Raw genomic sequence first — 17998 nt, 5'->3', positions numbered from 1 at the left:
TATTTGGTAAGGTGAAGAGATTAAAGTGACGGTTATGAATGAGGTTAATAACTTTGCATCGGTAATATTCCTCGGTTCCAAAGGCAAAATGTTTAGATTTTTCACAATGCCCTCCAAATAACCGATGCACAGTTATTAACCTCTAATTATACAAGTATTCAGCCTAATAAGTACCCTGGCATTTAAGTATGAGGCACTAAATAAATAACATCCATATTTTAAAAGTCAAACTGCACATTTTTCCATAGGTTAATATTGCAGTTCAAGAGAAAACATAAATAATACCCATAGAAAAATGCTGTGCAGCTATTATAGTTCAATATGCACAGATGATTTTGCTATAGACGAATCCGACGAGCCAAGTGATGGTCAGGATTAAGTCAGCCATAGCTGGGGGCCATCTGCGTCAAATTAGCTTAGTTCGTTTGGATTGTGATCCAAGACGCCCACTATCGCGAGCACATCGGAGCGCGTCACGCTTGCGCCGCATCACGGGAGCGGTAAACGCTGCACGCCTGTGATCCTGGCATCGTGTAAAATGGATAGAAGGCCCCCAGCTATGGCCGCCAGTGAGGTGTAGGAATGTGTCAGGTCGGATTCGTGTATACCCATCTAGCATTTGTAACCATTTTTTTCATGCTATAAAAGAATAGAAAGTTAGGAAAGTTCACAGGGGGTGCTATTTAGGGGAGGGCACTAATTAGGTTGATACACTTCAACTTCTTCTACTTCTGTACTTGGTAGGATCCACATGTGGATGTATAGCCAAGGGACTACTTTGTCCTGAATATACAATATGCACATTCCTCAAATTGATAGAACTATGACATTGCAAGTATTAGAATTATCAGTATCAATACTTGATTATCTTGTCAATTGTTGGTTGTTGCATATTTTCAAGACACTACTAACCCAAATAGTCATCATTCACATCTGACCTTCACTCTAACCTAAATCTATCCCTAAAACCCTAACCACACCCAAAACCATCACATAAAGTTAACTGTTAAAAGGGCATTTCATGATCCACAGCCTCATCCCCCCACTTTTCTCAAAAAAGTTGAGATTTTTATATCACTGGAAACCTCTGGCTACATAAAGTTTATGTGCAAAATATTTCTTGCAGATTAATTCGTTTAACAAAGATATCATGAAATTTGAATTTCGAAATTACAACGCATTGTCTATGGGGCAGTGTAATACACATAATCATGCATAACTCGCGAATGCAAAATCGGAATCAACTGAAATTTTGGGAATAAGCTTTTTTCGTGGATATGTACTGAAAAATGTCATAAAAAGAGGATGCTAGGATCATGAAATACTCCTTTAATTCTAACTTATGCAAAGGGTATCTTACACACTATCAAATGATAATGAGATTGGTATTCCAGGTATTTGTGTTATTCTTTTCAGTATTGTATACATAAGCCAATGATATGACAGGGAGGAGCATCTCCTCTGGCATACTAAATGGCCTCCCTGCTGCGCCCACCCGGGTCACTCGATGTGCCATTAGGAATATGGACACTGTAATCAGAGATGTAATGGTCATCATTAACTTTTTTTAGAATGGATGTTTGTTGGTAGTTAGAATTAACTTTATTTTTATGACAGTATGGGTTCACTGGTTAAATGAGGAAATGTTGTTTGTTTTGATCAATTGAAATAACTTACACAAGCTCACTGAAAAGAAATTTTAACTCTAATACATAAAACTTGCTCATACTTCTTAGTAGTTTAAGCATACTGCATATCTTCTTGAGAGATATTTGTGCATTCAATTTATTCTTTTATAGTATATTGAATAGAATATAAGGACAATTCTTGTTATCAAGATTTACACATTTTATTTTGTAGAATAAGCAACTTGAGCTAAGTCGCAAAGCTCAAAAGCTCCAAGAAGTTGCCGATGTCATCAAACATGCGAATGACAGCGCCAAGCAACCAACTCGTCAAGGGGAACACCTCGCTGCTCAGACGGACCTTCTGAAGACCCAAATGGATGAACTTCGTAAGGATCTCCAGGACAAACAGGACCATCTTAACACCAGGAAGAACACAGAGCAGATGGCTCTAGACTACCAGAGTGATGTGCAGAAACTTCAGGATTGGCTGGATACACACAGGAGCGTGGCGGGCGCCCTCAAGGAACCAATGCCAACTGAGGTCGGATCGGAGATGCTACAACAGCAGGTTCAACTTCAGCAGGTAAGTTTCGGGACAAAAGTTTTGGGCTCGCACTGTGGAATATTTTGGAAATATCTGCCACAGGGGGAGTATGATTTTCAAATGGAATTAGCACATTAGGCAGCTCCATTTTAAGCTCACCCTCCCTTTGTGGAAGATTCGGGTTGAATCTTTCTCAGAAGGTATATTGTGCTCATTCCATTTGAAATTCATACTCCCCTGTGGCAGATATTTCCAAAATCTTCCACAGGGGTAGTGTGGATTTTAAATGGAATAGCCCAATGTATATCACCGTGATTGAAGTATGTGTGTAAATGAATAAAGGAGCAAATGATATTGAAGATCAGAATAAATACTGAGACAACGGCATCCTGAACTTTGTCTAGTTTTGTATTAAATGAAAGCTGTTTTTCCTTTAGGAATATATCATTGGGCTATTCCATTTAAAATTCACACTACTCCTGTGGAAGAGTTTGGAAATATTTGCCACAGGGGGAGTATATTAGGCAGCTGCATTTGAATTTTGTACACCCTCTGAGAAAGATTCAACCTGAATCTTCCCTTGAGGGAGAGTGAGTTTCAAATGGAGCTACTAATGTGTTCATTCCATTTGAAATGTATACTCCCCATGTTTACGATATTACCAAAATCTTCCACAGGGAGAGTGTGAATTTTAAATGGGATAGCCCATTGGGTTGTAGGATGATCTTTTTTTAATGTGACTTTTACTATGATGTGTCTCCTGCTTTCATGCTTTCTCTAGGTTGACAACATGATGTCTTTAGTTCGCTTCAATGCATTGGCTGTTTTTGGCTTTGACATGTCTTAATGATGTAGAATCAATACGCCAATCCTGATATGAGTTACCGACAGAGATTTTGAACAATGGGATGTGTGACTGAAATCATGTGACGGATTCGGATGATGTATGCTAGTTCTAAACAATAGGCGGCCATTTTGTTTCCTACATGATGTTATTCACGTGTCATTATACTTCAGTACAAAAATATATAAATTTACAGGTTTACAATTTTTAAATTATATGTTGAGCATACAATATATGCTGTAGTAAATCGATCAAATGACGGTGATTGTTGAGATATTTTATGCTTCCTAGAATTAGCCATGTGACCAGCTAGTATTCTCCTCCGCCGTCAGTGTGATTTCAGTCAGGCGTGTCGCAAGCGGGGACCCTTGCACTTTTTACAATTTTTTTGCATTTTTTTTGCACTTTTATGCACTTTTTTGCATGTTTTTGCAGCTTTGTGTAACTATGGGCGCTTCATATTTTGTCACCTTGCTAAGCGCCTGATTCCAGTCACTCCACATAGCATGTTGCGAAGAGGAGACTAAAAGCTGTAGTGAGGAATATGCATGTGTTAAAAATGATGTATCCTAGGTCCAGCATTGTTGTAACCACTTGTGTCATTTGGCTGAACCCACGAATAGTAAAGACACTATACTGGTCGTTAGTTTAAGCTTAAGTCATTGTATAAAGCACTCGTAAATCTAGTTGTAATTTACTGTTGTCGAGTCTTGTCATTTTGACGTGCATGTGCATTGTGTTGTGTGACACTTGGTACGTGTCAGATATGAGCGATCCAGATACCAAATACCAAATACTTATTGAAATTATATATTACTATACCAAATATTTATTGAAATTATATATTACTATACCAAATATTTATTGAAATTATATATTACTATGTTTACATGGACAGGGTAAATTTGTATGTAATGCAAATAAATTTCTTGTATTTGAGTTAGATATAGCAGTCAAACAAGAATACTTAAATATGTTAATGATGTAGAATCAATACGCCCATCCTGATATGAATTACTGATGGTACGAATATATTAAAATGCTCGGCACTAGTCGAGTCAATATGGATGACTTCAATTAATGGTCTGTCAGGTCTGTGTCTGGTGTGTGGTTTTAATAGTATTTAGGCCCGTATAAAACATAAATTTATACTAACATGAAGGAGGGCTTTCTGTTGCACTCAATTGGGAAAATCACAAAATATACCGTTAAAAAAATAAATGTTTGTAAAAAAAGTTCAACTTCCAATAATTACAAAAGAAAGTGCAAATTAGTTATAGATGCAGAGAAAATTGACTGGAATTGAAAAGCCCTGTAACTGTTCAAACTAATACTATAGAATTTTGAGAGGGTGTCCCATTTTTGAGTGGGAGCAACCCTGACCAAGAGAATTAGTTTAGCTTGTTGCAATTTGCAGGTTTGTTAATTTGACAATCCATGCAAGCTTTCAAGATTAATCCTGAACTCAAGTTTTCATCACCGTTTCCCTGTGATATGTATAGGAAAATACAAATTTTCCATTAAATTTTTTTTAAATTTTTTTTAATATGTCATGATTTACAATTGACACCCACTTACATCCATGATAATGTATAATAAATTTCTTGATAATTAAAGCAACATCCATAGAAATACCAAAGTATTTTTGAAATACCTTGAGGTCAATATCACTTGTAAACCAGTGGGTTCACTTAAGGCAACTGGATTAATTTATGCATATCTCCTCTGCATGAAGCTCTAGCCATTCTATAGGGCCCTTTAGACCGTGGCAATCCAAAAATCATAGACCCTGGCTATATCCAGAGAACTGCTAAACCAAGTGACCGTTCCCCCGGAAAAATGTTTGGGTGGGGCGGTCACTGGCTTTAGAGGTTCTCGGGGTAGAGTGTGTTAGTGTGTTTAAAAGGTCCTATAGTAGGGCTAGTAGCTCTAGCCATGTCTAGCAGGACAGGTGTTAAATGACCAATCAAGTATTGCTAGCTAGAAAGCAATTAACAAAATGGTGTAACATTTAGTGCCATGTCACTATGTATTGGTTGAGATGGACGGCTGACAGAGATCACCTGCCTACTGGCTAGTGGTCTCCATAATGCCTGTTTTGTGTGTAGATGTAATGCAAAGAGCAAAAGACAACAAGAGGCATATTTAATTTTGAGATACAGCTTAATAGGTTTTTTTCCTGTAGACCATATTTCATTTTTTTATTTTGATAAATTAAGAAAACTTTTTCAAGCAAAAAGTGAATGACAATTTTTTCCCAATGTTGTTCTCATACATTTTGTTTACTAGCAATATACATCAGTGAATCCTATGAAAAATCAATCTTATGATTATCCTAAAATGATTTTTTTTTTCATATCTAACCTTCTCTCCATTGATTTCACATTAAGTATTGTTAATTTGTGGGCATATGTTACCATAAATTCTGACTTTTAAAAATGAACAAAATATTATTAAAAAAAACACATTTTGCTTTTCGGTTTTCTGGCCGTGTACATAACAAACCTGTTTTTTCGTTATAGCCTAATGCCAAGTGATCTTTAGAATTGTTAAATGTTTTTGTCTGACTGAAGTAGAACGGGGAAATGGTTTTAAACTTGTTTGTTCAGGCAGGAATGAAATTCACATGATGATTAAAACAATGAGAGATATTTAATATTGGTATGAAAGTAAATATTTATATTGAATCATATGATAACATTATGTTGGACAGGGACTGTCTTTTGAAAATGAGGTTAAGAGCTGGAGAATGCTCTTCTGGTCTCTTCAAGAAGAGCTTTAGAAGAGCTGTTTGTATTTCTGGCCATTTAAGCATAAAGAAATTTAACAAGTCATCAAGAGGAGCTATAAATCGCTCTTGCAAATGCAACTTAAAGCCATATTATAACATTTGCTGAGGAGAACGTCATCAATATTTTTCAAAATTCTGTTTTTTTACATGATTATATTGTACTTTATTAAACTAACATACCCTACAAAAATCAAGACTATAGGTGCGTAGTTTTGTCAACATCCGAGATTTTGAATAAAACGCAGGAACCGTTGTTTTATTATTACGATGGAAATATTAGTCGAATGTGTACACGGTGATCATAACACATAGTGGATATACACAACCAAAGGATAGTACCATAACACAACCGACGGGTCAGTGATACACATTGGCGACATCGGTGCTGGTAGTAAATTCCAATTTTCTTTGCTTTACCTCAGTTGTTCGGCTCAAAATTAAAAGGGGACATATCTGATAATAAAAGCTAACAATTTATGGCAAAGAAATACTAATCTATTTTGTATGGAAATGTTATGGCTTTAAGAAGAGCTGTAGAGGAGTGATTGCTCTTACTCCTCTCAAAAGGCAGTCCATGGTTGGATATGGACAATCCTGTTGACAAAGCTGGAACCTAGGAAGTGTGAGTATCCTGCGTTTGAAAATGATATGTTTGGGTTTTTTCAAAAATGTTATAATTTGACTCAACATCTTAAAAAAACATAATGCAAAAAAAAGTTCCTTGTTTAATGACACAATTTTGGGCAACAAGTAACTGCTCACTGATTCCATCTCACATGCACAAAATAGATTCACATCTCTGATGTAGGGCAGTACTAATCTTATTCAGCCTGTAATTAACGAAGGGTAGATGTAGATGTAATGTGCACCGTACAGATAAATGCAATAATCAAGTCAAAATTTAATAAGAAAGGCATTAAAATTGACCCAAAATGCCCTAAGTGGAGTTCTATTTATTGACATAGTGTACAAGGTCTTGGTTTATCAGGAGGTTGGAACAAAATCTTGTAATCCTGGTAGTGGGTTTATGAAAAGTATGAAATGAGCAGTGGTAGATGGAAGCTTAGATATAATCAAGCGCTTAGGCTTCAAGTTCATCACTTTATATGCTCAAAATAACAATGGGTAAACAAACAAGGAAAGAAGTTGAAATGTTATGTTACTGTGATGCATTTCAACAGATGTAAGAATTACATCTTGAAAATATCATGCATATGAAACAGTTCATGCATCTTACAAATCAATAGGTTAATAAAATGTCACGACAACATTTTAAAAATCAAATTGAACAAAACATATCAGCTGGAAAATATTGAATACGGGGAAAAATATACCTTTATGTAATTGAATTGCAGGGTACTGTCATTAGCATACTTGTGATTCAAAGTATGTAATTACTGCATCTGGAAAATATTATGTCAGAAAATGATTTGATCTTATCATTTAGTAATTATTTTAACCAAGTTGGGTTCACTGTAAGTTGACTGTCATTGACAGATAAATAAATAACTGGGCAAAATTATTGCCACAAAATTGGACAATAAATAAATAAACGAGTAAAACATTTTTAAACAAACAAGTTCAAATAAATTAATATACTTAATTTATGCAAGTTTGTGATAGTTCATATTACTTCATTTATTTTAATCACAAAACGACAAAACAATAACGGCAATTTTTTGTGAGAGTGAACAATTGATTAGCCTGTGAACTGCCTATGCCTTACCAGCATCCAATTAAATATGTAAGAAGCTTAGTTCGATGTCAAACCTTTTTTTACAATTTTCAAGTTTGGCATATACATACTTAAAATCGTACCACGGCAGAGCATAACTCAACATAGCTTATTTCATGATGTCTGTATGTTTTCCGGCTTATTCTGAATTTTGTGAAAATAAATGGCCGCAAAATTACAACATATTTATGAAAGGGCCCTAGTCATTTAAAGCCACCTGCCCATCGGCTAGCGGTGCTTCATTTGATGTGACTTAATCCAGATTTATTTCTATGGCAATTTACAAATAAATACCCCATATCAATTAAATCATTGATGTTTTAATGAATCGGTGCAAGAGAATAGACTATAATTATTGCTACTTGCGCTTAATACACGCTGTAACAATGACCATGCTACAAACCCCTCCCAACATAGAGTTATAACGGTTTGCAGAGATTAAAAGGCTTTGTACTTGTTTCTTGTTTTCATCAATCGTGCCAACCTAATTATAAAACCATTTTATATGTACTTATTGTTTTGAGTAACTACGCTGGAGGTAATTAGAAACAATTACATATCAGATCTTTTGTATCTATAAAGTTGTTGGCTTTTGAAGAGCTGGTGGTTTTAATATTGACTTGGGTTTTGACAATGTTTAGAGTTTTGTTATATTGTCGTAGCCTTTGAATACATTCTTACATGCATATATATAGCTGAAGTGTGATTATTGTACATGGATAATCACGGGACACTCTTAAAGGGGCTCAGAGAGATTCCGCAAAAAAAAATCAAATGAGAAAACATTGCCTTATTTGATAGACTGAATACTTTATTACAAAATCATGAATTTTTACACAAGAGATACTGAATTAAGTTAACTATTTTATATGCTGATTAGCATATGGGTGTGGCGACTGCTCAGTGCCAGAAGTGGGTAAGTGCAATAGCCAGTGTCATGTGTAGCTGCCATGTGTAGATGAGTAGGCCTACAATATACTGTGCGTAAATTGACAAATGTTCACAGGGCAGCTATCGCACTTATTCACTTCTGGCACTGAGCAGTTGATGTGTACCATTAAAATCTGGAATTTAGGGCGCAATTTTTGTGAAATTGCACTACAGTCATTGGCTCAAATTCAAAGAAGAAACTCTGAATACTCCAAATTGTTTTGGACCATGGTGTATGTTTCCTCCATTGTGTACAACAAGACCTTCGCTTGATCACAATAATGATGCTTTTAATTATAGATGAAACCTTTGCAAAGTAATAAATAATTCATCCTCCCATTCTTACATTTCAAGTTAATTTTACAGGATGACATCATTGTACATGTCCTGCATAACACAAAATAAGTTCCCCTGCTTGAAACAGCAGGTGTTATGCGCAGATAATCGCAGGCATATTTGATTAAACCCCATCTCTCCAAAATGTGTGTCATCTAGGGCTGTTCCGTTGGGGTTTCAGATTGGTCTGGGCTATAGTATTACTATTGCATGTTTAATACTGAACTGTGAAATAATCCAACATGGAATTTATTTATAGAAATGACATCAATACTAGTTTTCTTGATGATTTCATTCGGATCAATCATGAGTTTATAGCCAAGTGCGTAATATGAGTAATTTTTTCATCTTTAAGAATGAAACTATCTCATTAATATTGTGATCAGAAAATCAAAGCAGCGCGACTTGGGAGTTAATCAATTTGGTAGCTCTATTTTGTATGTTTTAAATATTCATTGAGAAATTTGATGATATAAAACACATGCCATGCAATAATGGGCTATTCCATTTAAAGTTCACACCACCCTGTGGAAGATTTAGCTAAAATCTTCCACAGAGGGAGCATGAGTTTTGAATAGAATATACAATTGGGTAACTTCCATTTGAAATACTCACTCCAGTTGTGAAAGATATAGGTAATGCCATAATACAGGGGGAGTATGGGTTTCAAAATGATTAATCCTGACCATATACATTTGAAATTCATACTCCCTCTGTGGAAGATATTTCCAAAATCTTCCACAGGGGGAGTTTAGATTTCAAATGGAATAGCCAAATGTTTGAATTATGAATATCTTGACCTGAACTTTGCAGCAAGACAAAAAGTATGTTTTAAAATCAAGTACTTGACATCAACTCCACTGGCTTAAAATATATCACCATGAAAAGGATGATTATCGTTAACAAGCTTTACTAATTGGGATGTAACCTAACACTCTGAAGCCATTATTAACCCTCTTCACACGGGTGTCGACTGCAGATCACAAGCTCCAAATTTTCTTTAAAAAGTAAAAAATTTCAGCATTGTAAGTTTTCATGACCATATTTTTGGCATCGGCATGAAAAATGCATTAAAATGAGTACAAACAAGCCTAGTGTTGGTTCAGTGGTTTTTGAGATAGCTCTTTATATATTGAGAAATATCTCAAAGACTTTTATGGCTAGCATGCAGAGCATTAAAGAGCTATCCACTCATACACTTCTAGTGCCCGTTTCTATTCATCGTTATGTATTCTTCTCCCGTGCATTATTTTCGCGAACTACCCTTCACAGCCCAAATTATATAAACCTGCACGCTAAACAATGCATTATCTAAAACCTGCACGCTAAACAATAGATTCTAGATAATACGTGCACGCTCAAATACTAGAAATACTACTTTCACATAACCATATAGTAGAGTTAGGTGACGCTTCGACACAGAGGTCACATAACTATATAATTGTCTGTTCGATATATATACCATCAAAAAAGTACGAATATACATTCTGTGGTGTTAAAATGGTATAGTTACAAACGGTGTTCTATAATAGGGTACAATTACCGAATAGGGTGCACCTCGTTAGACTTGAGTTCAGTCCTCGTTTACGGAGTTTAGGGTTAGGGTTTAGGGTTGGGGTAGGGCAGTCTTGTAATAAGACTAGTAGAGTTGCACCCTATTCGGCAATCGCTCGTGCAAAGGGCAGATCATTGTCATAATAAATCAAACATCAAATGAGAATAATCGAGCTTCTATTAATTAAAAAGGGCCAAAAACAGGTGGATCATAATTATACAAGATGACACCATTGCAAAACATTCAGCATTTTACAAATGAAATACATGTAGGCCTATATCTAAAATAACATAGCCGGGCCCGGGAACACACTAGCGCATAATATCATGATCATGCTTTATAATACCATAGGCCTTCAAACACATGTGTTTAAAGGCCTATGATAATACTGAACAAATTGTTAAATCCCAATGTCGTGTGTTTTAATATAAGTAGATTTTAAAGTTCAAATTATAGAGCTATAAAGTCCAGTTGATATTCACCGTAGTACTAGTCGGACATCTAAATCGATCGTTTCCAACTGGTTCAGTGCTCTCTGTGTTCGAAACCACGATATTAAATGATCACAACATAAAGTTAATTGGTTACAAACCATGCGTGAATAAGTTACTAAAGTATGACGTATGGCGCAATCGATACCATTGATAGCTAACTTAAACGGGATTGATTTTCTTTACCAGTTAAATGCTACGTAGCTGGTCAATGTCCTGACGGTGTTTTTAAAATGTAAGATATTTTCCTAATATTAAAACTAATATAATGAATGCAGCAATTAATATTGCCTATTGTTTTAATAGGCCTACACTCAAAGTGTATGACGGATAATGTACTCGTGCAAATACATTCGTCAAGATAATTGCACTTGCCATGGAGTTATTGCATTTAGCTCTTGAGCCTATCGGCTCTTGAGCTAAATGCAATAACTCCACGGCGTCTTGATTATCTTGACGAATGCATTGCACTCAGTTCATTATCCTTATCAAAACAAAAGGAGCTAAAAGGTGACTCTCTGCTTTATTAGGAGACAGATATATAACAGTAAAAATAATAGTAAGCTCAAAATGTTTTGACAAGTGCCCAATTTGGGTAAAAAATTTAAGCGAATGAGGATGTCATTTTGGTGTGGAAGATGATAGAGAAGTTGTTTACTGAGGAAGTTGGGATAGATAATGAGTCATATGTAGGTTATGGTCTGGAATAACATGTGGCCCCTGAACATGTTTAAAACAAAACTGCCAAGATGTTACTTAGGAGGTTTTGCTTTAAACATGTTCAGGGGCCATATGTAGGTTATGGTCTGGGCAGGTTGAGGTGTAGTAAAATGGTGAGAAGGTGAGCGGGGAGATAATTTGATATTAGCACTTGCAAATGTGGTGTAAAATACGATATGTTTGTCGAGGAAATTGTGCATGATTGCATCCATTTTGAGATTAGAACTGGTGGAGAGCCTTTGCCATTGGTTGCCACTCTGGTCGTATGTGTGGGTAAGAAAACTGTAAATAAAAGTTGATACACAACAGGCGAATGTTTAGTAATTTCAGAAGGTTTCTTGTACTAAATATTGAATTCTATAAAACCAAAATGCCCTGGTGTTGAGTTCCAGCATCATATTGTGTCATAAAATTGATGATTCCACTGAGCAAGTGATTTTTGAGAGCACAGCATATCCCTAAAAATATGCTAAGGGAGTCTTAAGAAGCTGGGAGAAGGTAATATACAGTGAATGCAGGCAAGTAGTAAAACCTTATTTGCTGAACATCAATGTGGGAATATAGGATTTATTTGAAAACAAGAATGTGGGGGAAATAAACTACTTTGTAAGATTTTATGTATGTAATAGGATAAGGTACTATATATACCGTAGCCACTCAAGTAAACATTTATTGAAAAATTAATTTGTAATTATACCTGTATGAATGACAACTCGTACTTCCAAGAGTCCAGTTGGTAAAATATCCTTATTGAATATGCAACAGCAAAGCAGCTGGATTTCTGAACCTAACTTGGTCAAGAGTATATCAAGTCCCTGTCCCAGCGTAGGTCAGTAGTTCAAAATAGCCGATAACAATATTTACAAATAATATAAGTATAAAATCCAATATTTACACCTCCATAGAGAGAACCTAGAGTAAAATGATATAAGTGTGTTAAGCTTTACCAGCACGTGGGGGTGAGTGTGTCAAGAACAGATACCCAAATCCCTCGATTGTGTGCCTACCTTTTTATATGTTTACTAAAAGAAATTGACAGCTTTGACTAGCTATTGAAACTTTGGATTTGTGATTTGGGGACTCCGCCTCATGAGATGGGTATCAGTTTACCAAGAAATTGATAGACTAGGTAATTCAATCATAGCAATATTGATATACAAATAATTACATTAGAAGAGCCCTATATCTGCAGAAAATGTCTTGTGATATTTTTCTGTATTTATTTGGATATATTGTTGATGTAGTGTTCTCACATGTATTAAAACAATATTGAAAAAATAATTGAATTATAATTTTTTACATCAAAGGTGCATTGTGATTATAAACAAATTATTTAAACATGCAATTTTTTCCGTCAAATTTCACTTCGACAATTTGGCAAGATGGTTCACAGTTTGTGACATATTTTGATTATTTAAGCAAAATTTCTTTTGATATTTTTAGTTTATAAAGATATATCACTGATGTAAGTGTTCTTACATGTATTAAAACAAAATTGAAAAAATAATTGAATTATAATTTTTGACATTAAAGGCGTAATTGTGATTATAAACTAATACATGCAATCTTTTTGCCGTCAAATTTCACTTGGACAATTTGACAAAATGGTTCACAGTTTATGACATATTTTAATTATTTAAGCAAAATTTCTTTTGATATTTTTCTCTAGTTTATTAAATATATATTATTAATATCTTTTCTCATATGAATTAAAACAAAATTGACAAAATAATTGAATTATAATATTTTACATCAATGGTGCAATTTTGTGATAATAAACAAATTATTTATACATGCAATCTTTTTGCCATCAAATTTCACTTGGACAATTTGGCAAGATGGTTCACAGTGTGTGACATCTTTTTAATATTTTTTTGAAATTTTAGTGATGAAAAAGACACAAAATCTGCAATTTGTGTACACTTGTATATAAACTGCACTTAAAAATATTGCACGAACAGTCAACACCAAATGTATGGCAGGTTAAGCATGTATTTATCTAACATCTACCTAAGATGCATGCAGCATCCTCCTGTCAGCCTCATTGAGCAAGCCCCAGATGTGCTATTTGTACAACAATTCAAATAACACCATTTTCACATGCATCATGCTAAAACTCCCCATCAAATGAGGCCTGAATAAACGCTGTTCTGCAAAACGTGCATGTTTCGGACCCTTGGGATACTAGCTCCTGGAATTGAATAGGAACTTTAAATGATGATGGATCATAGCTAGTACGCATTTGCTTAAAATAGCTAAGCATTAGATGACCCCATGTAAAAGTGCAAGTGTATTCAAACCCATCGCACATGGCTTGTTTAGAGATCGTTTGTTTTATTTGCCATTTCTGCAAACGGAAATAGTCTGTACTTTTGCGTAAGTGATCTGCTAGTGGTATCTTTGCATGTTATGACAATTGGAGTTCCGACCGATTGGGAGATTCAACGCTGCAGGCAAAATACTTTGTATTCAAGTGTGTTTTCTTTGTTTTTATTATTTTATTTGGTAAGATGAATGGATAAATGGTGGATTAATTTTCAAATTTTGATAGTCAATGATCCAAATAATTCGTCAGAGACAATAATTACATGTATTTTCCTCCAAAATGGGACAGCCTTGACACCTTTGGATTGTTAAAGCACCATTAGGTTTATTATTAGCAAATGTTTTGGAGACAATTCCGGTGGAATTTACTCACGGTTCTGAGCTTTCCTACAAATACAAGTTTTCGCTGCAACCATAATTTGGTGGGAAAATTGTCATCAAATCTTTTCAAAGTGATGTAAATTTCCATTTGAGTGCCTTTTCCTTTCTTTAACAAAAATTGTTATCTTCTCATGCAATAATAATTAAGAAGTTTCTTTAGATTGAAAGGAATTATTTCAAACTGAAAACAGTTCAAGTGAGTTACACTTGTTCAACTCAAGCAGGGTACACTTAGCTTGTTTCATACTTTCGCTGCAACCATAATTGCAACGCTGCAGCCAGTAAAATCTCATTTGTGTGTACCAGATACCAGAGACTGCAGATAACATGCAAAATATTAAATGCCAAAATAAAAAAGTTACACATGGTGATAAAATAAAATTATAATTAAAAAAGAGATAAAGAAATAATTTATTTCTCGGGTTAGCATCCTTTATTTATGCATGTACTAGAATTGCCTTATGCCCTTTGTGTTTAAAAAAAATTACACTATCATCTATATGAAAATGTTCCTGAAGTATAACTATACATGGTTTTACAGTTGATATTAATTTACTGTAGTCTAATTTCTAAGTTTAAAAGTATACTTTTTTTTTAAATTGTACATGCAATGTCCCTGTATTAGCATAAAATGCCAAGTGAGCAATTATGAGCCATATTATAATAATAGTAATTAGTAGTATTTATCTTAGTCTTGTTTTTGTTTGAAAATTTTCTTCAGAAGTCAGTGAACTGGACCGTAAGTTTCATCTGATACCCAATTGGACGACTGGTGCACACCCTATTCAATTATTGCTCTTTTGTACTTACTAAATATATGATTTGGAAGAATAGTACTTACTAAATATATGATTTGGAAGAAAAAAGTTTAATAAAAGCCGTATTAAAGGATTTAGAATATGGCCTAAGGTAAAACTGTGCCAGCTATAGTTAGCAAACAAAGGGCCTTTTACTAATGTAGCCTTGCTTTGCTGCTAATAAGGCAAGTGGCTTATACCAGCACATTATTTTTCTTTCCTTGTATAGTAGCTTAAGTGTAAATAGTGCCACTCGTTAGCATTATTAGGCCAAAACAGAAGCCAACTCAATGAATCACTTAATTTGCATAATGACCCAAAGTACCCAGTGGTCAAATGCCATGCTTAATTGGTAATGACCTCATCTGTTATTGTTTATATACTATGAGGATGAGGCTGTTAAACACATTTTGAGTGTAGTAGAGCTGAACGCTGAGCCACAGTGATGTTGGTATACACACGCCGCCACACACTCACTGAGGGCTTTGTAGTAACGCATTTGCCAATTATTCAGCACTGTGTTATGATGAACTGACAGCGCCACATGTGGGTTGTATTATTGGAACGGTATCTGCATGTGGTACTACGTGCAGCAGCGAACCCGTGGATATACATAGGGCCATGTGATACACACTTATGCATGTACATCACAGGCTGCTGTAAGGTGTATAGTGGATGTTTTTAATTTATATTTACCTTGTTTGGGAATACAAATCATGGATTGTAGATTTCCATGTTTTATCTAACATGGACTTTGTCTCGATGTGATAACTTCAAGTGGATTATTACCGTACGTGTCGAACCTCACATAAATGGATGATATATGTAGCCGGCATCATCGTCGCCATGTAGACTCACTGGATTTACGCTAAACGACATTTGGAAATTATACTCAGGGATTTAACTATTCCATACTATTAATCTTTAATGTGTGCTTATGACGACTGGTGATATTTGTGTGTTTTGATGACCATACCTGTGTGAATGCATGGTGCTACTACTGATTCAAGATGCTGTCAACACCGATCAAGAGAAGGAAGCTTATTCATCGAGAATTTGTAAGCATGTCACTTATACATAGTCATAATTATAACCTCAGCTCATAATACAGTATAGATATTTTACTACTACTACTAGCTATCAGGTGGTTTTCACTTACTATAGGCAAGAAGCCACCGATTTGTAAGCATGTCATTTATACATAGTCATGATTATAACCAGCTCAGTTCATATACAGTATAGATATTTTACTACTACTACTACTAGCTATCAGGTGGTTTTCACTTCCTACAGGCAAGAAGTCCGGGCAAGAAGCCACCGTCGTCGTCGTACCCCTGTAAATATAAATTGTTTCAGGAAATAGGGGATGTCCTTTGAAACATTGGTTTTATTGAATTCGATGCCCATAGAGACGCAGCCCAATGTTGCATACATATAGTTTGTGTATATATGAAGTTCATTTTGGCGTGAAGGATATGCAGAGCTAAGTGAATTTAATTTCCTACGATGAAATTGGCTAGTTTGTTGTTTTGCTGTAACTTTTAATTGCATATGAAATATTGTTGTATATTTAATTATTGCACTATTATGATATGCAACGGTATATAGTGCAGTTTCAATTTTCATGTAGGTTTGCTATATATCTGCAAGAGCTAGTAATATCAACAAGGAAATAAAATAAGTGAAATACACGGGAAATACATTCCTACAAAATGATAATTACCAGATATAACACTACATAACTTCTCATCAAAGCTTACCTACCATTGATGACATAGTTTTGCTATCCGATTTACCAATGATGTACAAAGGTAAAAATATTACAGAATTGTATGTTAAGAAGCTGTAAGATTGGTTTATTAAACTTGATAGCTGTAACCAAAACAAATGATCATAGTTTAAATTGCGCACTGTAATTGAACAATTATACAGCCATCAGTTATTGCAGACTTCTGAGGTTGATTCATATATGGCCCATTCCATGTCAACTCCAGGGATGTGCACCGCAGCACCTCTTCAATTTTTTTCTTTTTCTGTGTGGTTTTAGATATTGATGAGAAAGTAAAATCCTGAAATTTGAGCTTCATACTCCATTTCGTTTTCCGTGGCATCAAAATTTGAAATTTAGGGAGTCAGCGTAAAAATGTATACATAGCAAAATCAAAATGTGCGATGTTGGAGGTCCATAAATGTATAAAGGAACCCTTTAAAACTCTCAGAAATGTTGTATCCAAGAACATTTCTTCAAATTCAAAGTCTGCTATCAGAAAATTGTCTCCTTTATAAAAGATTTCAGGGCCCTCAAAATGCAAAAAAGTGGTTTTGGGGGGTCAGATACTCAAAAGTAAATGTATTTAATATGCGTCAATATTGATAAGAGTAATGTCCTACCAAAGGGCTCTGACTGGCAAAAAAATTGACGCTAAAATTATTTTTTTTTACTTTTGGAGTTCTGACCCCCAAAGTTGGTCCTGGTTGGACTTATCAAGTTGCATTAGAATTTTGAGGATATATCTTTTAAAGCAAAGGAGTTAAAAGTTTTCTGATAGCAGATTTGAATTCTACACCAAAAGTACCCCAGGATACATACTTTTCAAAGTATTTGAAAAGGGTTCCCTTTATACAATTTATGGACCTCCAGCTTTAGTTCTTGATGGCTTCAACACATTTTTACGGTTGATCCCTTCTAAATTTCAAATTGATGCCACAGGAAAACAAAAATGGAGTATGAAGCTCAAATTTTCAGGATTTTACTTTCTCATCAATATCTACCACCACACAGAAAAAGAAAAAATTGAAGAGGTGCTATGTGCACATCCCTGGAGTTGACATGGAATGGGCCATATGCAAAATATCACACTAGCATTTATGTTGTAGTTCAATTTTGCAAAATATCACATTAGCATATAGTTATTTTGTAG

At 34.9% G+C, this 17998-nt stretch overlaps 1 protein-coding gene across 1 annotated transcript in view; it reads left to right on the top strand.

Moving 5' to 3' along the window:
* Positions 1 to 17998, top strand: part of LOC140152340 (uncharacterized) — a 230239-nt gene that overhangs the window by 94319 nt on the left and 117922 nt on the right. The window contains 1 exon segment of the mRNA XM_072174644.1: positions 1861 to 2211. Coding sequence (XP_072030745.1) covers positions 1861 to 2211 — 351 coding nt within the window.

This window comes from Amphiura filiformis, chromosome 5, assembly GCF_039555335.1.
Source record: "Amphiura filiformis chromosome 5, Afil_fr2py, whole genome shotgun sequence".
NCBI classification, from domain to species: domain Eukaryota; kingdom Metazoa; phylum Echinodermata; class Ophiuroidea; order Amphilepidida; family Amphiuridae; genus Amphiura; species Amphiura filiformis.
This window is presented reverse-complemented; position numbering and strand designations above follow the sequence as displayed.